Here is a 22115-nt window from a genome sequence, read left to right as displayed (position 1 = left end):
ATGGCAAAAAACAAATATATCTAAAAGTATATAATAAAAAGAGTTGCGACCAACGTCAACAACTGGCTGAGAAAGACAACAAACTTTGACCAAGGCTACATATTTTCGCTTGGCTAATTTCTGGCTATTCTGCTTAATGCTTAAAGCGCCATTCAAAGCGGCTGGTGCATTGCCTGAAACCTCATGTAATTCACCCTCCTTGTGGCTTAATTTACTTTGACATTTGCGTTGGTAGCGCCACTCAGGTGGCAAGACGAGAAAACGAAAAACAAACAACAATTAAATGTAACGCAGCCCGACTGCTGTGTGAAAGGGGCGAAGCCGTTGGCTTGTCGACTTGGCCAACTGTTGGGGCCGGCCGAAAGAGCAGCCAAGATCAAACTTAGTTGCAGCTAATCAAAATGTAATTTGCCATTTGCTGGCTTTGTAAACATTTTCATAAGCAAATCAACTGGGCGCACCAGGCAAGCCGGCGCTCCTCCTCGGCTCCAACTCGGAGACGTCGTTGCTCCATTTGACTAATTAATTTCTCAACTTTCTTGCAGGCGGAAAATGATGAAAATGCGGGTATCTGCGGCTGATTAGTTTTCGCAGCTAGCGAAAAACTTTTTTGGCTTACATGTTAATTTTTGAGTTTGCTTGTGGATTTGCTCATCTCTCATTTGTCAAGAGGCTATGGGAAATCCACTTGGGTTTATTTTATTATTGCATAGCTCTGACTAATCAAAAATTTGCTACATTTTGAGTTATAGAAGTGGGCCTCAATATAGAGATAAAGCGGGTCAGAATATCTAGTTCCTAGCTTCTATAGAGCCAGAGAACTCAGCGAGTCCAAGCTAGTCGAAGATCTGAGTAATATATTTTAATAAAGTCATACAGTGAATGAGCATATGTATAACTCTACCCTTAACAGTCTCTAAGAATAACCTCATTTTAGTTATGGAAATAAAGTTACATTTAATTCCGAACCATGGAAATGCGAAAGATTATGCTAATCAGATTCCAAATTTTAAATTTATGATTCATGTTTGATAATCGAAATAATTAATAACAGGAAGCATCAAATTTTCTTAAAAAGATCCTCATACATATCACAACTCAATTTTATATATATATTTCTGTAACCTTTTCTTGAGTTATATAAATATTTTCTTTTAGCTTAGACCTCGTTACTTCTAATACAATATAATTCTTTTTGTAGTTATTTTTATAGCCACTATTTATTATTTTTATGGTATAGCAGCTCAGCTACTAGACTAAGCTATCTACATTTCTATCAAGCGGCAGTAGTCAAAATTAGGCATTCATATGGAAGAGAACTAATGCACTTATTTCATTTTCCCATAGCCTAATAATAATATATAATCTATCTACCTGTCCCGCAAAGGTCAACAGAGTTTTCGGCAATTAGAAACGCAGTATAAACTATCGATTTCGCTGCGCACTTAATTTTAGCCAGCCAGCTCGAATTATTTATATCCACCTGACACTTCGTTCTCATAAGGCCAATATTAATTTGAGTGCCAGGCCATTGCAAACTTAATTGGCAGTTGCTGTGGCTGTGTGGCTGTATGCTGTAAATAGGCGTTTAGCGCTTGCGATATTCGTGGCTGCTTCGCTTAGGCAATCCAATTTGTTGACTCTCTTTTCCGGCTTCGTTAGCGAGCAGTCACACAATATTGACGTTGACAATTAAATGCTAGAAATTATTTGATTACCATCCGTTTTTCTAACCAAACCAAACCAAGACAAGCCAGCTCAACGTCTCGAAAAAGTTTCGCTTTTCTTTCGGCGCTGAGCAGCCGCAAAAAGTGAAATAGAAATACCTTGCTAAGTTTTATCTCTCTGCACGTGTGTTGTTATTGCTGTTACTGTTTTTATTGTTGTTGTTGTTGGCTTAGGTGAGATTATGCATGAAAGCGTGGCTTTGTGCCCAGAATAATTAGCAGGGCGTGTGCGGGGGGCGGAGGTCTTTACAATTGTCTGTAAAATAAGAGGCTAGCCACCTGCCATCGAGCGCGTGTGGCTGCCAACTAATCGATTTTCAAAGTGGTTTTTAGATAGCGACTATCTGGTGGTGCCTGATTATATGCCAAATGCGTGCTAACAATTTCATTTGTTGAAAACTCAAATATGCGGTGGCAAGCCAGGCCACAGAAACTGTCGACGCGGATTTGTATTGAGACTCGGAATTGGGTTTGGGTTTGGGCTCGAGCTTGTTGTTGGTGTTGTTGTTGGTGTTGAATTTCATTTGCACATTATATTCAATTTTTCATGCTATGCATTGCCACTGACTGAACCCAAGAGGTGGTAGCTGTTGTTGTTGCTGTTGTTGTTGTTGTTTTTTTGATGAATTCATTCACGTACAATTCCCAACGATAGCGACAACGGCAAAGGCAACGGGTACGACATCGGACGGCAATGCTGTTGACCGTTAAGCCAGCTCCGAGTGCCAAGCTTCAAGTTTCCAGCTCCAAGTTCCAAGTACCTTCCTGTACTTTTGTGCTGCTCATTTCGCATTCAATGAGCGGCGCATCCATCGAACGAAAGCCGAGTCGGGCCAAGCAATTTCAATACGCACCGGCGAAAAATAATATAGAAAAAAGAGAGAAAAAAAACCAAATGGTAAATGAAAGTGCCCTCAAAATGTTTTCTAAATTTGTGCGCTTGGCCCGAAGTCTTTTGGGTTGGGCAACGGATACTTGACCATGCCCATCTCTATATCTATATCTGGCTGATTTAATTGTGTCGCATTGCAATGAATATGCAGAGAGAACTTAAGCTCCGAGCCGAAAACTCGTCTTTCGTCTTTCAATTAGCGAAAGTCTGCCACCAGAAGAAGCCTTTCATTGATATGCATATTAATCGTTCTACAAAAAGAAAAAGTTGTCAACGACGTCATTTAATGATGCCCATTTTTAAATTCGTAGCATCTTATGGCGGGGCCAATAGCCAATGAGAAACATACAAAAAAAAAAAAAAAAAAAAAAAAGCATAATCAAAAATAAATTAAAATAAAAAATAGAATACCGAACAAAGCCTATCGAACAAAATAAGAAAAAAACGAAGAGCCGAAAAAAATAAACAAAGAGATGCCGGCCAGGTGGAAGTGGACGCATCACGAGCCACTCTCGAACAGGAAGGGAAAGCTGCAGACGAACGTGTTACTTTGTAAGCAGCTGTATACATGTGTGTGTGTGTGTGTGTGTGTGTGCTTGTATTTGTAACTGAGTTTATGTGGGGCTTGCTTCGCAGCTTCAAAAAAGAAAAAATAAAAGCAAAAGTCTGATGTGGCCTCTACATGAGCATTACGGCAAGAAATTGACATTCTTGGCCTCCTCGCTCGCTCGCTCGCACGAGCACAGTGCAGGCAATTCGAATAAGTAAATACAACAAACACAGCAAGTTAAATACCAAAAACTGGCTGCAGGCACTTTCTCTTTCTTTCACTGCCGATAACGGCAACAACAGCAGCAACAACAACAACCACAGCAGCAACAACGCCGACAACGACAACAGGTAACAACAACAACCAAAAGGGAAGCAGAAAATCAACGACTGGCATCCACAGCAAATACAAAATAAATAGACCAATTGCTCTTATTACAATTGTTGTTGCTGCCTTCAGGCAATTTATAATTTAGGCATACATAAACGCCCATGCACACACACACTCATACATATATTTATTAGATTCTGGGAAGAAATTCACTTCAAGTGTTTTTGGTAATTGACACTGTGAAGGCAACGAAATGGGGCGGGGCAGGGGCCGTGTGGACGTCACAGCTGACTGCTGTGGGCGTGACTAGAGCATTAATAAAATGCCATTTATGCTCATAAAACTGTCAAGCTGAAGTGTCGGCAACAAAACAAAATTATGATAGCAGCAGCGAGAGATGCGCCGAGCACATTGAATAACCATATCAATGTCAGATCTGAATCAGCTCTGACACTGCAAGCACGACGTGTTTGACTCAGCTTCCATTCCACTATAGGAAAAAAACCCGAAATTTTGGCATAAATACAATTTTTTTTTTTATCAATTTTTAACCTTTTTTTTTTATTTTCCAATAATAAATATCTTAACTAATATAAAATGAATTTTTTAAAAATTTTATGGACTGCCCCTACTATATAACGCGGGGCTGCAAGTCAGCTGACCCAGAGTTGCTTTGTATGCAAAAAAAGGGCGGGAAAAATTGTGCAACTTTGAAGTTTAGTACTGCGGTAAATAAAAATAAAATTTATAACTTTAAAAATGGAAAACATTACTGATGGTATATACTATAAATTGTCAATTCAAATTTTTGAGTTCATTTGTTTACTTGTCTAATTGTTCAATGTTTTGTTGTTGTGTATTTTAGCTAAAAAATAACAAAATAGTTCGTGTTTCGTGGAACATAACTTACAAATAGAGGAGACTAGTGATGAAGTTTAATTGCAAACGTGTTGTCTGAAACTTCTATTATTAGAGACTTTTAACCGTTTTTGCTCCTTTTTGCTCCATTTCGAAAAAATAACGTTTTTATAGCTAAGTATGAGTTTACGCGAATGCATTCCAAGTACTTGAGCACCTTTCCGAGATTGATAAGCCGTAATTGTGGCTTGAAGATTAAAAAATAAGAAGAGATTTAAGACTCGTCTGGGATAAGTCTGCTAATCCAGACGGCATAATTAGAATGAATTCTCTGAATTCGCCTTTAATCGTGCTTCTCCAAACAATGCGAATAATTTGCCATGGAACGCAGCTCTCTAATAGCCCAGCACTAATTGAATTTATGCAGATCTCTTAGCAGCCTTTACTTTCATAATTTGGCAATTTAGCGGGATTCCACAGCTGCGCCAAGTTTTTTCTATGATTCACCTTGTTTGCGTCGCATTGTTAGCTTTCCATTAAAACTGATTCATCTGTTTGCTATTTTGTCACTAATATTTGGCCGATAACACAGGGCCAGGTTGTCAAATTTATTGTCTTTGTTCGTTTGTTTATGTAAATTTGCTTAATTCGTGTTGTGCCATCGAATGACAAAGGCTCTTCAATTATCTTCATTTCATTTGGGTGTGTCCTCTGATTGCCTGATACGTTTTTCTGCTCTCCGGAAGCTGCACATATTCCGGCTTATCGCATTCAATCACAAAATTTAATAAATATGCAAATGCGCAACGCTCAAGCTTATCTGAAAGTTATTGATTTCCATTGAAGGTGTTGCTATTGCGATTAACTAGTGTCAAAGTGTTTGCCAGACAAGCGAATGCGAATACGAGTGCGAATACGTGTCGTATGCGTGTTTTCTAGCTCTCCTGCGATACAATTGACGAGCTGTAATTGGCACTTTGTCATGGAGTTGCCATTAGTGATAGTTGGTTTTGGCACTCGAGCAATTGTTAGCGGACGGACAGACGATTGTGTCGATTGTGTAATCAAATGTGTTTCCAGCATGAATAAATTCACTTTCAGTGACATTTCGGAATTATGCAAGCGGATAACACATTCATTTAAAAACACTTTCTTTTCACACACAAGCACAGACACACACACACACACACTTACACTCACATACAGCGAGACACTTAGCACTGTGTTTCGTGTGCCATGCATTAAATAATGTTGTTTGAATTAACACCAAAAAAGTCAACGCGCTCAACCCGACCCCCCTCAACGACCGACCATGGCATTAGCATAGCCCGCGGCTGTTTATTTTGTAGCATACTTTCGGGAGGCTTACGAAAACAACGCGAGCGTCTTGAGTTGTTGGTCATGTTAACAAGGCTGGCATTTGCATTAAATCTGAGTAGATACACGGACCGGAAACACGCTGTCCAGCTGCCCGTAGCTGAAGATAAAGTGACTCGGGAGCGGCCTTGGGGGCAGTGCTTAAAGCTGGACATTTGCATAGCAACCACTCAGGGTAAACAGCCTGAGGAAGACTCCACAATGGTTCCTCGATTTTCTATACAGAAATGAGTAATCCTTATTCATACGGCACTTAATGTATTCAATTAAATTTTGGCCAACGTTAACTAAGCTTGATTAGATGATATTTCGGAGTCCAGTAACTTAAATTTCGTGAACCGCTGCCCATTCACACGCATGCTGATTCACAGTCTAATTTGCATTTGTAAATGCAAATGAGTCTCAAATGCGGCGAGGTCAAGCGACTTGAATATCTGACAGCTGTTGGGCCAGTTCGCTTCTTGTTTCCTATAATTGGATACCGCTTGGCTCTGCTCCGATGCATTTCGCCTGCCGCATCGAGTTTCGAGTCGAGAGGCATACGGCAAAATGATTACAATGGGCCAGCAAGGAGCAGCGCTGACGACTTTTATTTTTCCGTGAAATCAAATGTCAAACACACATTGTTGGATGTTGGTGAACCAGGCAAGGGCAGGACACAGCCTAACCTTGACAGACCTCTATGCCGGAGCGTACTTCTCGCCCCTCGCTCTTTTCCCTCGGAGTTCGGTTTATTTTACCTGCTGCTTTTGGCTTTGCCTGTACTGATGTTACGCTTCTCTTGCTTTTTATTGCCTCGGGCTGCAGGCTATGCTGAAGTCTTCAAGGACTTGTGGGCAGTGAGCGGTGGGCGGTGGGTGCCGGGCAGAGCTGACCCTGCTGACACCGGTTACGGTTGCTTGTCTTGGCCGCCGACTCAACTTCCGGACCCAAATTCAATTTTCGTCGCATTTTATTTTGATTTCAATTCAATTTTCCCAGCGTTTAGGAACGGTAAACAATAATTAGATGCGCCGTCGACTGATCTGCGCATACACTTACAATATGCCCCACGTCTCTGAGATGCAGCCATCTGGCCCCCAGCCACACCCTCCCACACACCACACCCTCCCACACACACACACACACACACACATAGATTGGTTAGTTTGTGGCCTGTCGAGTGGGGAACTCGCTTCGATTTGCCCAAAGTGCAGAGTCAGTAAAATTAAATTGGATTTCCATTGTGACGAACTAGACAAGGCCGTTTAGCAAGAGCAGAGCCGGCCTTGCGGTCATCCGAAATAGTCGGAATGCTTGTGCCTCAATTGCCGAAAACTCTCACTACTTTACGGCTTTAAGCCGCTCCCAACTGTCGCGCGGACTAATGTTTTTTTAAACGATGCCGCCGTACAGTGGAATGATAATTGAAAGTTTGCGGTGAGAATTTACGGGCGAAGAATCGATTTCGAATAGTGGAACTTCACTTTCCTCTTCTCCCACTGTTTGGCTATTTTAGCTTTGCTTACAAACTGATTGATCTCAGCGGCAGTGCAGTCGATTTATAAGCGTCGCCAAACAATTTCTGTATGTACATTACAATTGGAGTTCAAGCTGTCGCTCGATATTGTTTGAGGACCATCAATTTCTCTCGATAATCCCGGCACTGTGCGATAGGCAGCTCCTCGTGGAATTGAGAATTGAGCAATTGCATGGAAACGCAATTATTCTGTGTACTGACTGTGCGCCCCGGCAATAATTATTATTGATCGCACTTCAATTTGTTGTGCATTTTTTATGCCTCGCTTACAATAAAATCCATTTGCCAGCCCAGCAACGCGACGCCGGCGACGACATCAGCGATTGTTGATGATTTTACAAATGCGCTTAATGACATTGCGTTGCCATTTGGCAGCCAGCCACCCACTCGACCCGGCCAGACTGTCAGCCAGCTAGAGAAGCCTCTTAGCCAGGCCAGCGTACAACAAATATTTGCTTAAAGGCTCTGTGCCCTGCGGCCTGTGATTGAAGCTTAATGCATATGAAATGGTAATTACGCGTACGCCTCACGGTGCAGCGGAAGCAAGCCCCAGCCCAGCACTTATTGTCGCTCATTTATCTTATTAATAGCCCGGCGGGTGAGGGCGGCGCACGATTTATCAAGCAGCTGGATAGAAAAAAGCGCTTCTCCTCTCGCCAGCTCAATCGGAGATGTCGCTGCGTCTGCCATTTCTATAATAAACTTCGGGCCATCGACTCGCCGCATGTGAGTCTCTTCTGCCGCTGAAGGATGAACAGTAAAAAGTAGGCAACAGTTTGACAGTTGGCAGAGTTCGCGCATAGTCTAGACGATATAATTGTGGCCAACATATCGTGTGCTCGCCTCGGCCTGGTAGTCGGCCTTGCTAATAGCATTTTTAGCGCTAACTCAGGCCAAGTGCAATAAATCAGCCAAACGAATGGCAAAGCTTTAGTTTCCACCTGCCTTTTAAATCACAAGGTGTCATGGCAAAGCCTGACTCCGACTCCGACTACGACTCCGATTACGACTACGACTCTGACCCGGACTCGTGTTCTATTTGTGATGAGGGTCTCGGCAAAGTATGCAACAGTCCATGTAGCTCCCACTAGACCAGCCGCACAATGGGGTCAGCACGAGCATGTTGGGGTCCTGTGCTTAATACGTATTTACTTATTTATTTCGACTGTCCTACAGTTGTCCGCTTGTCACGTACAACAGTCGCAGCTTGATTTATAAACATTTACATAACTAGAGTTTTTTCATTTAGATGTCTTCCTTCCATCTTCAGTTCTTTTTGCATTGTCTAGGCTTTGCTGGACTGTTGCAAGTTGCCCAATTAGACGCAGCAATAAATTGCTCAGCAATTTGAGGCAAGCCGGAAATAAAGACCGGCTTGTGTTTCTCTGGCTCTGCAGTGCCGTTAATTAAAAAGTTTTCATACAACTTAATTGAAATAGATCTCGATTGGAGTTTTTATTGATATTTTGCTTACGCTGACGTTTGCCGTTTGCCGCTTGCCGTTTGCCGTTTGCCATCGCTCGAAATGAAACTAAATAATTAGTTTGCTGGCCTCTTTTGGGTAAACTTTTCGGCATTTCAAGTGGCGAAGTTGCTTACCAGACTGTTTGCGAAACAGCTCGAGTGGCAGCAGCAGCGGCAGCAGCAGCAGCAGCACTCAGAAATGCCAGCATTCGAAATGCCAAAACTTAACACATTATGAGAATTTGGGCTCTTTGGGCGAATGCATTTGACATTTCGGTATATGGTATTTTATTGGGACAACACAGCTGTTACACAAGTTTAAAGCGAACGCTTGTATAAACAATGTACTAAGAGTCCACTGCCTGGGGCCATGCAAGCCGCATAAATAATGCTGCAAACTTTTTGTCACTTGAGGCGCAACCCTTGCTGATAAGGCCAACCCCTAGCCAGAGCCAATAACAAAATCAATATCCTCAGCATCGCCATTGGCTTTAAATAGCGAACGGAGCTAAGAGGCAAGCCAAATACTCTAGCAAATATCTGACGGCAAATTGATTTGGCCGTCAAGTATTTACCCCAACTAGTTAATCTATCAGAGCAGACGAATAGAGAGATCAGTGTTGGTCCTGTAAGGCCCCTGCTTTGTGCTGTCTTGGGCCGTAAGTCCCGTCAAGGAGTCGGCCATGTGACGGCCGTCAAAGGGAAATGTTGTTTTCCAAGTTTTTCGCAGGAAGTTTTGAGCGTGGCGCAGCTGCGGCTTGCCGGCTTGGCGGCTCCTGCGGCGCTTGTTATTGTTGTTATTTACGATTAAAGTTAGCCGTGCTGCGCCGTGCCATCTACGCCGTGCCGCTGCTGGGCTCGTAAACAGCTTGCGGCCACTTGAATGGGATTTTTCTTGCCGTTCGCAATTTGCATGCTGCAGTCGGAGATTGCAACATCGATTGGCTTTGCCAAGTTTATGGGCGACCGCAGCAATTTCTATTTCCATTTTCATTTCCATTTTCATTGCTCATTGGCCATTGGCCATTGGCCGTTTGCCGGTTGCCGTTTGCCAGTCGTAATAAGCTCTATTTGCAATTAAATTTCATTTTATTCAATTGCCGCGCGAATGTTTAATTGTAGCATCAATTCGGCGCACAAACAGAAACACACACACGCGCGCACACACACAAACATACATTGCATATACAGTTCGCTTTTCGCATGTTTAATGCAAGTAATCAGCATTAAGCCATGTTTAGGCAAGCGACAGCCACCAAACCGCATACCCATTGTATTTGTGGGTCACCCAACGACACACCCATACACCCATACACACACACACACACACACACACAGACACCGACGGCAGCTGCTGCTGTCACATTTACATAATTTCATTTGCAACAAATGCGGAGGCCAATTGCCAACAGGCCCCACATTTCCATTTCCATTAACATTGCGGTACCTATTCCTTCGCAGGACCCGTGCGAATGAGCAGGACGAGCCTCACATGTTTCTGTTAACAAAATTATATTTAACTGTTGATTTGCCATGTCAGCGTCGAGCGGTGTGCGAGCACTACTCATTCCGCACATATTTGTATAAATATTCATCAGTTAATATCTATGGCTATATAAATAGTAGTGCTCTGCAAAGAACGAGACAGAGAGAGAGAGAGTGAGAGAGAGAGAGCGAAAGGGAGTGTGTGTATGATATGGCCGGAATGACAGCCGGAAGCTCTTTCATTAATTAAGTTCGAATTCCTCTTTTTTGCATGCTGCGTTGACGTTGACTCGCATGCTGCACGCAGCGCTCAGAGGCGGCGAGTGCGAGGGGGTCGAGTGGGAGACAAAACTGCCTGCCTCTCAACGGCACAGACAGGAGCATCACGATGACACAGCCACAAACAGACTCAATCTTGTTGAGTAAGCGCCACTAATTTGTTTTTCTTTCTCTCCCCCACCCCTCTCTCACACTCTCCATCTCTCTCTGTCTTCAGGAAACCCTCTCACATTACGCCTCTTTGGCTGGGGCTGCTGCGTTGGTGGCATGCATAATTTATTGACCTAAAATTTGCATCGGGTTCTGTTCGCACGTGTATGTCAGGCTAAAAGCCTATACTATTGGCCCGGCTCAATGGCGGCCCAGCAACAAATACCCTTTTAATAAGCATGCGAGCTGCTGGACCTATCGTCTAATGATGGCAGCCATCCATGCAGCTCCAGCAGCCAGCCTCAAGTGTGCTCTGCTCCTACTCAAGGCTTGCCATGCAATTTAGCCATTAAAAATCATTAGCAAAGGTATTCTGTGTCTACCTGCCTGCAGCTGCCTAGATGCCTAGCTGCCTAGCTGCCGAGCTGCCTGGCTGCTGAGGCCACGCCGATGCCGGAGAAGCAACATTTTTGGCTGGCAGCCTTGCCACAGCTGCATGCTGCATGCTGCATGCTGCATGCTGCATACTGCATACTTTATGGCTCCAGCCAAAGCATTTTTATTAAACAAGGAGCCAGCAGGCACTGACATGATTGCAACTTTTACAGAAGCTTGCCATTGTTAGGCAAACACTGCATGCATGCATGTCATCACAGACTGCCGTGCACTTGGCTAGTCTACCTCCTCCGAGATCGAATGATCATCCACTGTTTACAATGTTGAGGAACTAAATGAAAAGCAGCAATCAGAGATGGACCCGTGTGTGGTCAAAGGCCAACTGGTGTGGATGCAGTAGTGTGCCACGCAGAAGCTGAACGCATCTATCGCATCGCAACAAAAACATGAAGCAGAAATCTGCTAAAGCACACATGCAATAGTAGTAGTTGCACCACTACTACTACTACTACTACTACTACAAAGGAAAACAAATTAGAGTACGCTAATTAGCATGGCCCGCTTAGCAGATCCCTGCGAAAAAGCAGATACTCAAATCATTCTCGACTTCCTTTGTGCATAAATAACGAACAACACACACACACACATAAACATGTAGTTCAGTCAGCGACGCAACGTGGATTGCAGTTTGGGCTATATAATGGGAAATTGTTTGGTGACTACATCTTGACCTATTATTTCTTGAGCTACGATTTAACAACTTAATCCTTATAGGAAGACATAATTTATCAATTGTCAGAGTGTGATTAGTGTATTGACCAAAGTTCTAGCACCTCACATATAAGTTGTGCAAATTTCATACGAAATGGAGAAGGAATTGGGAATCCAAAATATACTAATTCTGTGTACTTATTACAGGAGGCCCATAATAAATCTGCAATTTTTTCCTTTGTATGTAAGCAAGTAATGCTTATAAATTGTAAAGAGCCATCGATATTTATCGATAGTAATCAATTTAAATTATTAACTTGTCTTGGGTTTGGCAGAAAGGATTATACATTTCAAAGTTCAGATCTCTAGCTTCTATGGATTACAAGATCGTTGCGTTCATTTAAATGGACTTACATACGTACATAGCTCAAATATATGTATATACTTTTTCGAAGACCCCACTTGCCAGTGCTTCATTTATATATATACATAAATAGATGATTACTTAATAGGTATTGTGCATTTACTTTTGTAACATACATTTTCACAGAACTCTGATTCTCACTTGCAATGAGCTTAGGGTACTTTAACCTTTATCCTACATATTAAAAAGAAGTATTATTTTAGCAAATAAAGTCGAAGAGGGGGTCTCGAGTCTCGTGATGGGCAACTACCATATAAAATTTGAATATGTTCCCATTTATGTTTAATGGCAAGAAAAGTTCTATGCAGCAGATGCAGCAACACAATAAAATGACTAATAGAACTAGCAGAAAAGTTGCCAGCGAATTTGCAGTCAGGCACAGCTCTTAACTCGGCGTGAAATTAAGCCGAAAAGTTTGCGTGTAAATCGAATTATGCAACACACAGAAAACAGCAACTGTGCATAATTATAAATTCAGCGAACCACAGAGCCGCAAAATTTTGTAATTCGAAGTGCAGTCCGCACCACATCCGGCCGACGCCACTGCCATTTCACAGTTTGCGCTAATTTTTGATTTTTTGTTGGCATTTCATGGCGAATGGGCAGCATTAAAATATATACAATTGCTGTACTAATTGTGTAAAAATGATAAAATGTTTTACAAATATTTTGTTTGCTAATTATGTGTGGCTATTTAGGCCACAAAAATGCAATTAGCCCAGAGCGAAATTGACTGAAATATGAGAGTAGCCAGGCGAGAGCCTCTTAAAGTCGGCTCGGGAACAATTGCTGCACACCAAATGTCGAGCACGTCAAATGCAGACAGCCAAAAAAGTGGCAATTCATAATGTCACGCATACGCCAGGTGAGCCGAGTTTTAAATTGAAAGTCTCGGTGTTTGGACAATGACAGAACGTTAGTCAGCCAATCGAAGGCCGTGTTGTCTTTGCCAGCACGCAACGTCAAATTGCTTTGATGAGGGTACAATATTTGCCACGCCCTTAAAAACACACTTGTTGCACACCCACGCAGCCACCCAATCACCCTGCCACCCACACCGCCTGCCGCTGTGCGCTATCAAATTATTCAAACAAAATTTGAAACTAGGCTTGCGTGGAAATTAATTGAAGGGACAGAGTCCGGTTCCTAGGCATCGTCGCCTCGCTGTCGTTCGCAAGATTCTTAAGAAAATTGACGCAACTTTTAAAAAGTTGTAGGCCAAGCGGAAATGGTTTGACCGACCCAACATCGACATGCGCGTTTGAAAATGTTAACCTGCGAAATAAAAGTAATTTAATTAGTTCACATAGCCGGCGCAAGTAATTTCCCTCTCGGTCTGCAAGCAAAACTTTTATTGTCGCTGTTGGGCAACGGCGCCAGCTGCATGGCTCCATATTCCTTTGTGCTCCCACTGCTCCTGCGGCTCGCTGTGCGCTTTGCTCGACTCGGAATCCTTGCCCTGGCACCAACTGCGCTGACATCTTTCTCTGTGCTCGCTGTCGGCGCTGCTGCCTTTTGTCACCTGTGCGTGTGAATGCCTCGAATATCTGTGCGCGATTTCAATGCAGTTGCGTGAATACGCAAAACTTGAACTACTTATTTGCCGACGCACAACATAAAGCTGTCAATGTAAATGTGCGTGTGTGTGCGCGTGTGTGTGACCTGTTATTTATGTACACAGAGGCAAACATCTTCTTAGGACAACATTCAGAATAATTGGCCATTCGAAAACTGGGCTGAGGAAATGGAAAAACTTACTCAAAATGAATCGTCCGCATTGACAATTGACAACGTTCCAGGACAAATAGACGCTTAGTCAGCACTCAGTGAGCACTCAACACTCAGCCGTCTTCAGATTTCCGCACATTTAATATGCAACATTTGTGCGCAACTTGGCTGACTTATTTATTCATTATTCACGAGGATGGCCGTTCCACTCGCTCCTTCAATTATGCAATCTGCAAAATACACTGAAAATTCCCACTGCTCAATTTTCACACCGGAAGCTATACCCCCTTGCACTCAAGCACCAGCACTCGCACACACTCGCATTTATTCATTATCAATCATTTATTCATTAAGTCACGGACAGCCAGCTGCTCATTGCGAGCGCCAAAGTTCATACGCAATCGGAAAATTTTAATAAAAATTCTTACGTTAAATTACGCTCAACAATCAATGTGTGCCCACGCCCCGTCGCCCAGCCGCCCAGCCGCCCTCAATCCACTTGTCGCTGTCATCGTCCAACTGTTCGCTTAAGTGGTGTTAAGTATTTGAAAATCTGTGCTCCTCCATACACCCCTGCCCACTGCCCCCTGCCCACTGCCCCCTGCCCCCTGCCAGCGCCACTGCCCATGGAATGCTGCTCTGCTGTTCTATATTTGTGCTTTGCTCTGCGGCTGCTTTTTGTTTTTTGTTTTATTGTTTTACGACAGTTGGCCAAATACTTTGGCTTGCAAAACTTTTGCGCCTGATGGTCATTCATTTGTCCGTGATTTACGAAAGCCAGCCAGCCACTGCCCACTGCCACGGTCCTGCTCATCTGGCCCACCCATTAGGCAACTCCACTAGCATTTAGTGCTATTGATTTATTGCTCCATTGCCACCTCAGATGTGCTCGTAGCTCTCGGCAGCTCCCTCACGCACTCTTCCATGCCTCCTGCATGCAGAGAGGCTTACGGCTGCTGTAATAGGTGCTGCTAGTCGTTGCATAGTTTGTCCAGGATTACCCTCGAGCCTGATACAGCAGCAGCAGCAGCAGCAGGCAGAAAGGTCGAGCGATTGTTATTAATTTCCAGGTCATGCAGCTCCTCAAAGTTGTTTAGCAACCCCCGCAGCTAACGCAGAGGAGCTGACATGCACTCAACTTGTTGCGGCTCAATCGTAGCTCCTGCAGAAAGGGCAGTTGCCAGTTGCCGTATGTCAATATTGCGCAGATCGAGAAACCGTAAGCCTTAGCCTTTCGTTCCAGAGATTGATGCAGTCTTTAAAATCAGTTTCACACATGCTGCCACATGTTGTTTCTTGGCAAATAGGAATTCAATTTGTGTTAAGATTTCGCCTGCCCGACTGCCTGACTGCCTGACTCAGTGTCCCAGCAGCAGAGAGGCCTCGTAACTTTTCCATTATCCTGGGAGAGGAGCCGTCCGCCCGCCTTCATTCGATTGGCCCGCAACAAACTACTTTAACGACAATGGCTTTTCTTTAGTCAAAGGGTGAGTCTCTCCAGCCTATTGAATACGTAATCCTCCAGAACCCTCACATTATTCGAGCTGTAGTCAAGCAATTTCAGCCAATTAATATTAGTGGATACATTGAGCACTCGCAGCTGGTGCAGCGCATAGAAAATTCCCCTTTCCATAACATTAAGTCGGTTGAAGTGCAAGCGAAAGTGATACCACGGAAACTACATTGAAGAGCGGGTCTTGAAAGTGTCTCAATTTAAAGACATCTTAGCTTACAGCTCCGGCATGGCTGTTGCTAATGGCAAAGTACCACAGGTTGGCATTCGAGCAAATTGTAATCTGCTCCTGTTCAGTGGTGTGTAGATCCAAGAGTGTGAAGTGCTTGAAATTCTTGAAGGCATCAAACTATTGTACACGGGCTATTGAATAGCTTGAGAAGTTGGCGTAGACGAGATTGGGCAACCGCCTCATCAGATGGGCAACAGGTCGTTGTGGCTGACATCCAAGCTGACTAGGTCGCGTTATTCCCAAAGTGCCCCGCAGCTCCTCAGGCTGACAGTGGGATAAATTAAGTTGGACCCATTCCTAGCCAACGTCAAGCCACCAGACTGTGACAGATACAATTCACGCAGCTTAGCTAGCTTGGGAAGGAGACTTTATCACCTTCAATGCTATTGTGCTCGTTGACAACATTCACGCTTCGCCAATCCTCTTCAACTGCTCAAAGTTTTCAGAGATAGTTTTGATGTACAATATATTCGCATTCCTGTACTCCTTTTGTCTGCAGCTCACAGAACACGAGTAGGACTAAGGCTGTAATCAATGGCGACATCATCTCAACTACAACTACATAAGTCGCTCTCTAATTAATTTAGAGTTTAGGCGGACTACTGGAGACGAATCTGATTGTCAAGTAAATCGATTTTCATTATTGTATCGTTCCAAAATGTATTTGTGTAGAACAAGATATAGGAAATATATTCGTTCTTAAGCCGAAGAATTGCCAGACTTGATTCCTCAGTTAGTCTTATTCTTCGTTTAATTTTTAATTTTAATCTTTAATGAATAAATATTTATTCTTTCTATTGCCCGCTTTGTTTTCAAATGTATTAATTAATCAATATTCCTTCTATTTAAAATATGTAAACTTCGCCTTCAAGTTTCTCTCCTACGGCTTCTGTAATTATTCTCAAAATTCTTCTGTACGTCATCTAATATTTATGCCAAATGTTAGGCAGGAGCTGAATGAAGCTCACAGAAATCAGTTTATTTCCACTTGGCTAAAATTAATGAAGCCCCAAACCAGCTAACAGAGATAGCTCCACCTTTATTTAGTTTGGCGTGTTTATAAATAAAATATACGTAAGTTGGTTTATTTAAGCAAATCGTACTATTCGAATCTTTTATTTTAAAGCTGATTTTAAATTCATTTAAATAAATATTAAATGTGCAGGTATCGACTTCGATGTGCACGTAAACACAATATATATATATATTTGCTAACTTCATATAACAATCAAAGATAGGTACCTTATCAGAGCAGATTAATATATTCAAGGTGTTCACTTTAAATACTCTGCAATATTGATATAAATATACATTTTATGCACTTAATATATACATATATAATTTGTATTTATATTAAATATATGAAGACACATAAATAGTTAAAGTACATTTTACACCCTGTCTAGATTTGTATTTGATTTTGTGATTTTCCTTTCATATAAATATATTTATTATTTATTATTCATTATTAAATGAATATTAAGACGGCGATTCTTCGTGAAATACACAAAATTATTTACTTATTCTCTTCAGCTTTTCTCTCCATATATTTATTCTCTTTTTTCGATTTATTATATACATATACATATATATGTATATTTTTTTGTTTATATAAAAATAATAATTATTATATATAAATATCATAATACACAACCCAATAACAGTGTGATCTAATAAAGACAGAACAGAGATAATTACATTCAAAATGTATCCTGAGTATAACGAAAAAATTTAAGAACTTTTAAATCGCTTGTAGCGAAACTTGTTGAAATCAATTCAATATGATTTGGGCGACTGAAAAATGCGTTTGCTTTGGCCATAGCGGACTAGTATGCGATAGTTCACAGGGCTTCGATAGTCAATTTCACACTACATTGGGGTCACGTCTATCGTACAAAAATTTACAAACAGCTAGAACATTCCTGGAGTATCTCCCTCGCGGTTGCCAGACTTCTCAAAGAACATGGCATCCTGAAAGAAAATAAATAAGTGAGGTCAGAAATCATTCAATACAAATCAGTAAAAGAGTTGACTCTGCGTTGGGGCTTCTGCTACCGACAATTCCCGCAATATATCAACTTTTGAATTAAGGCGAAAAGCAATGAATTCTGGGTGATTTAATATCTGATTGTGGGATTAAATAACAAAAGCTCGTGCTTACAATGAGGAACGTGGCGCCTAGCAGCACGGCTTTCATGCGTACATCCAAATCCAGTGGGAAAGTGATGCCAAAGAAGTCGGCGTCCGTAAAGACTTCGCGTGCCAGACCTGACCACTGCTTTGATATTTTTCCCACCTTCGCTCCAGTTAGCGAGACAATCTGTATTGAAAATATAATTATTAACAAGTCTTTTAGCTATCAGGTTTCAAGCACTTGCATTGAACTCGACGTCGCCGCAGAGCGAGAACGTGCAGAATGGACCCTCAATGCGAAGCACCGTATCGCCAAGGTGATTTAAAATGCGGAACGACGGAGAGCAAATGGACCACTCCTGCTCTATAGATCCAATAACATTACCAGGCGGTGCGGAGACCTCCATTGTCTGTAGGCAGCAGGGAAAGCAGCAAGCTGAGCAGGCCAATGGACGATTCAGGTGAATGACCTCTTGCTGGAAATTGTCGAAAATTTTCATATCGAAGGGCCGTGCAGGACCACACATGTTGCGTGTGCAGCAGTCATTGTCCTCCACCGCGTAGTAGACCTTCTGGCCGAGTGCGTTTTTGATTGAGAACTTGTTATTGGTCTCGAAGCCAATGAAAGCCTCAAGCAGCTCCACCTTCTGTTTAACTAAAAGCTGGTCTATACTCGTAAGGTACTCCAATCCGCGCGGACAATTCGGAATGCCTGAGGGTATACTCATCCAGTCGCCTGTTGCGGAGTGAAAGAACGTAAAATGAAAAGATGAGAAAAAAAAGGCACATCAATCAGCCTAGTCTTCAGTTGAGCGCTCTCTCAAAATCACATCAACATGTGTGGGAAGCACGCCCCAGCCCCCGACCACCCACAAAAGCGTGTCAATTGGTCAATGTCGCTGTCATCGCTTCAATTGCCCAACGTCATCAAGAACAAGCCTAATTGAAGGCATTACAATGGAGAGACCACGACCCTGGGCGGTTTATTGTGCTTTTTATGCCACTACAATGACTTTTTATATCTAATCTCATTGTGGCGTTTGAGGTAATATTTACGCAGATGATATTTCATCACGACGAGTCTATTATAATTCTTCTCTATGGCACAGCTGCCTCGACAGATTTACAATCTGCGCGATAAGAAATATCGCACTGAACTGATTTAGCCTTGACAGGCCTCTCACACTTGAAGTTAGAATAAAGGAAAGCTCAAGTTATACGCTTTGATTCGGCTCACCTCCTGTCCTCGTCGCTAATATAGAACTCGTAGCCCTTTCGCTTCGCCGACTTGTTCAGCCGCATTGTGTGCCGAAACTTTTTGGGCAAGGGCTTATTGGCCTCACGGCAGACCAGCTGCTTAAGCGTCTTGGACCTTGTGCAGAAGAAGTTGTACTGGCTGTACAGGGAGTGCCAAATGAACCGTAACACTTTCGAGCCACTGCTGGCCCCGCCACTCGTGGCGTCCTTCTGGTCGCCAGACTCGTTTTTGGTCAGATCCAGTGTGGACAGGTAATTGGAGCTGGATGCTGGAACGGTGGCGGCTGCTACGGTATTCGGCACTGGCATCGTACTAACTAATCAATATTCAGGCTGCTGCGACTGTTCTCGATGCTGCACCGAGCTGAACTGAACGTCTGCCTGAGAGAGGGCCCCCAAGTTGACAGTTGACGGCCCGTCGGCTTTCAAAATTCATCGTAGTCCACATAGCCGAACGTGTCTTAAATAGCGCATTGTATTATTTTATTGGTTCAATTAAAGCGAACGGCGAACGGCGCTTCGTGATAAGAGCCAGCGGGTTGGCTTTGGGTTGCATATAGCTACGAGGAAGCGCCGGGGTCTTTATCAAGTCGGAGAGTAAGCGCACTTTGTTTGTCAACAACAAAATCTTTGAGCTGACAGAAACGGTTCTGCATTATCTTTGCTTATCTGGACAAGAGCTCATCTGGGACAGTACGAAGAACCGAGCAAGCTGTGAATGTAAATGTTTACCACTCTATTTCGGGTGCTAATAGAAAAGAACTTTGTAGTCTGCCGCCACGCTCTCGTAACCACCTTGAACCACCGTGCGATGCGTGGCGACGGTCGCGAAGCTGTGCACTCGCTATTATCACATTCAGAGTGCAGCGACCCTAATTCGAATGTAAAACTGGGCTATGTCTGAATGCGTTCCCTTGTCTTAATTGACTTCAGTCCATTCCTATTGTGCTATCGCACTCGTTCAGAGCTGTTCGAGCTGTGCCCCACACCTATAAATACACCACATGTACATGCGTCTGTAGATTGAAGTAAAGTGCGATCCCTTATGTTTACTAGCAACTGGTGCAACTTACCTGCTGGTCCTCCCGGTCCCATGCCTGGATGGGGCTGAGCTGGTGGCATGCCTGGCTGGCTTACGATTGGCTGCTGCGGACCTGTTGGCCCAGGTGGATATCCAAATGGCTGCGGTGGACCAGCGGGGCCAGGCGGATAGCCGTAAGGCGGAGCCCCACCACCAGCTCCAAAGGGAGCTGGACCTCCATAATTGGGCTCGCCAGCAGGCATTTGAGGAACTGGAGCATACCCTCCTTGAGGTAGACCCGGTGTGAATCCCTGTAATTGAATGAATGTTTATAAAATACAGAATATATGGTCAGGGAAAAATAAAATCTTTTATATAAACCTGTACATTTAGCTAGAGTTATCTTAGTATTGCTTACATGTAATAAAGCTCTTAATAGATATATTAGATAATCGAAGACGGTTATCGATTTTACAATACATTTATTATTTATATAAAGCAAAGCCTTGCATCGATTTTTCAACATGTATATTGAAAGCTACACCTAACTTATCTCTACTTATATTCTAGCATGGAGTCTTCTGATAAAGTATTTTATATCGTTAAGCAGCTATCTGATATAGTATATCAATGTTTATAAGAATTTCCCTATACTGCATGGCGTTTGTTATACCAATATTTACTATCCCGAAGATAATACTGTATGATATGTGGCAAGTGTCATGAATGATGTAATAAGAGCTGCACGATGTCGTATTTCGAGTCGCTGAGCTGCTCGAATCGGGCTGACGAAGTAAGACAACAAAGATAAGTTGGATAAATAAACTGTTCTATTGTTGATAATGATGCATATGATGGATCGATAATATGTGAAATGGCTTAGCAAGGGGAGTATAGCGAAGGCGGATCACAAGCAAAGAGCGAGCTCTGATTATGATGGACTTGGACTTGACTTGATACTAGCAAAATTTAATGGAGTTAAAATAGAGAAATGTCACTAAAAGACAAATAATTTTTACAATTGTATTCACATAATAAAAGCGCCTCATAGAAGCGAAAATCCGAGCTTGATTTAAATGCAATCGCACTTAAATTTATATCATGACTAACTAATTAGTGGAACAACTAAAAACTTGCTAAGCATTGCGATTCCAGTAAAATATGAAATATTCCATTTCATTTTCATGATTATCTCTGATTATTTACACAGTGAAACTCGCCTATAGTGCACTGGAGACATTATTTCTGTGCAATGCAAATCGCCTGGCGTATCGCTTATGAATCAGAACAAAAATAGACACGCAAACTTAAAACTGACGTCATTGAATGGATATGTGTCTGTGCGTTCATACATATATAGTATAACTCAATTATGTATACCAAAGTTGACAACGCCCCCAAAACTCACATAGTTAACGGGCTGTGGCTGTGGCTGGGGATGTGGTGGGCCGGGGGGGTAGGGTGCATTCGGCGGGGCGTATGGTGCACTGGCGGGCGGCGCATACGGAGCTCCCTCGGCGGGCGGAGCGTTTGGTGGATAGTAGCCTGGTGGCACGTATCCGCCTTTGTTGATGTTGTTCATGTTCATACTGCCTTGCGTTGTTGTTGCAGGTGGTTGGAAGCTGTGTTTCCACGCAGAGCGCCTCAATTCGCTGCTGTTATCTTTGTTTATGATCAATTGCTCTGCGCTGTTTATGTGGATACTTACAAATTGCCTCTTGAATGCGACTCCAAACTAAATTCAACACTTGTTATTTTGTTGCCAGAACAGCAAAGAGCGCTGAGCCAGTGTGCCCAGTTGAGATACCTAGAAAAATGCTAGGCAATTGAAATTTCTATCGGTGCATGTATCGATATGTGTTTAGTGCGTATCGAACTGCTTGCCGTTCACATTCACTGACTCATAGGTGGCGCTAAAACATTTGCAGCATCCTCAGTCCTTAAGCACTAGGTGGCACTTTACTGCGCAAGCTCCACAGTTGCACTGTAGATGACGCTTTGGGCACAGCTAAATATTTAAGTACAGAGATTAAATAGATGACGAGTTTTACGAATTGTTTTAAATAAAT

General features: G+C 42.8%; 1 protein-coding gene across 3 annotated transcripts; it reads right to left on the bottom strand.

Annotated features, from left to right (window-relative positions):
* Window positions 1–16699: 16699 nt before the first annotated feature.
* Window positions 16700–21863, bottom strand: LOC6583406 (phospholipid scramblase 2). 3 transcript variants are annotated; one of them, XM_002009038.4, is made up of 6 exons: window positions 21755–21863; window positions 21455–21701; window positions 20099–20357; window positions 18014–18504; window positions 17797–17955; window positions 16700–17606 (listed from the first exon to the last, which is right to left on the bottom strand). In XM_002009038.4, the coding sequence occupies exons 2-6, from the start codon at window positions 21632–21634 to the stop codon at window positions 17547–17549; spliced, it is 1149 nt and encodes a 382-aa protein (XP_002009074.2). In that variant the 5' UTR covers window positions 21635–21701; window positions 21755–21863; the 3' UTR covers window positions 16700–17546. The 3 variants fall into 3 exon arrangements, with proteins under 3 accessions (XP_002009074.2, XP_032587119.1, XP_015018336.1); XM_032731228.2 differs by having other exon boundaries at window positions 21455–21698; window positions 21755–21859; XM_015162850.3 differs by lacking the exons at window positions 20099–20357; window positions 21455–21701; window positions 21755–21863 and adding an exon at window positions 19006–19916 and having other exon boundaries at window positions 18014–18491.
* Window positions 21864–22115: the final 252 nt, after the last annotated feature.

This window comes from Drosophila mojavensis, unplaced genomic scaffold, assembly GCF_018153725.1.
Source record: "Drosophila mojavensis isolate 15081-1352.22 unplaced genomic scaffold, ASM1815372v1 contig_74, whole genome shotgun sequence".
NCBI lineage: Eukaryota > Metazoa > Arthropoda > Insecta > Diptera > Drosophilidae > Drosophila > Drosophila mojavensis.
The sequence above is the reverse complement of the archived record's forward strand: the minus strand, read 5'-3'. Positions and strand labels throughout refer to the sequence as shown.

Excerpts from the sequence above, each read along its gene's own strand:
- LOC6583406 (XM_002009038.4), bottom strand. The coding sequence starts at position 21,634 with ATGAACATGAACAACATCAACAAAGGCGGATACGTGCCACCAGGCTAC. Across the intron at positions 20,358-21,454 it reads AGCCACAGCCCGTTAACTAT|GGATTCACACCGGGTCTACC; the intron begins GTGAGTTTTGGG and ends ATTCAATTACAG. Across the intron at positions 18,505-20,098 it reads GGGACCGGGAGGACCAGCAG|GCGACTGGATGAGTATACCC; the intron begins GTAAGTTGCACC and ends ACTCCGCAACAG.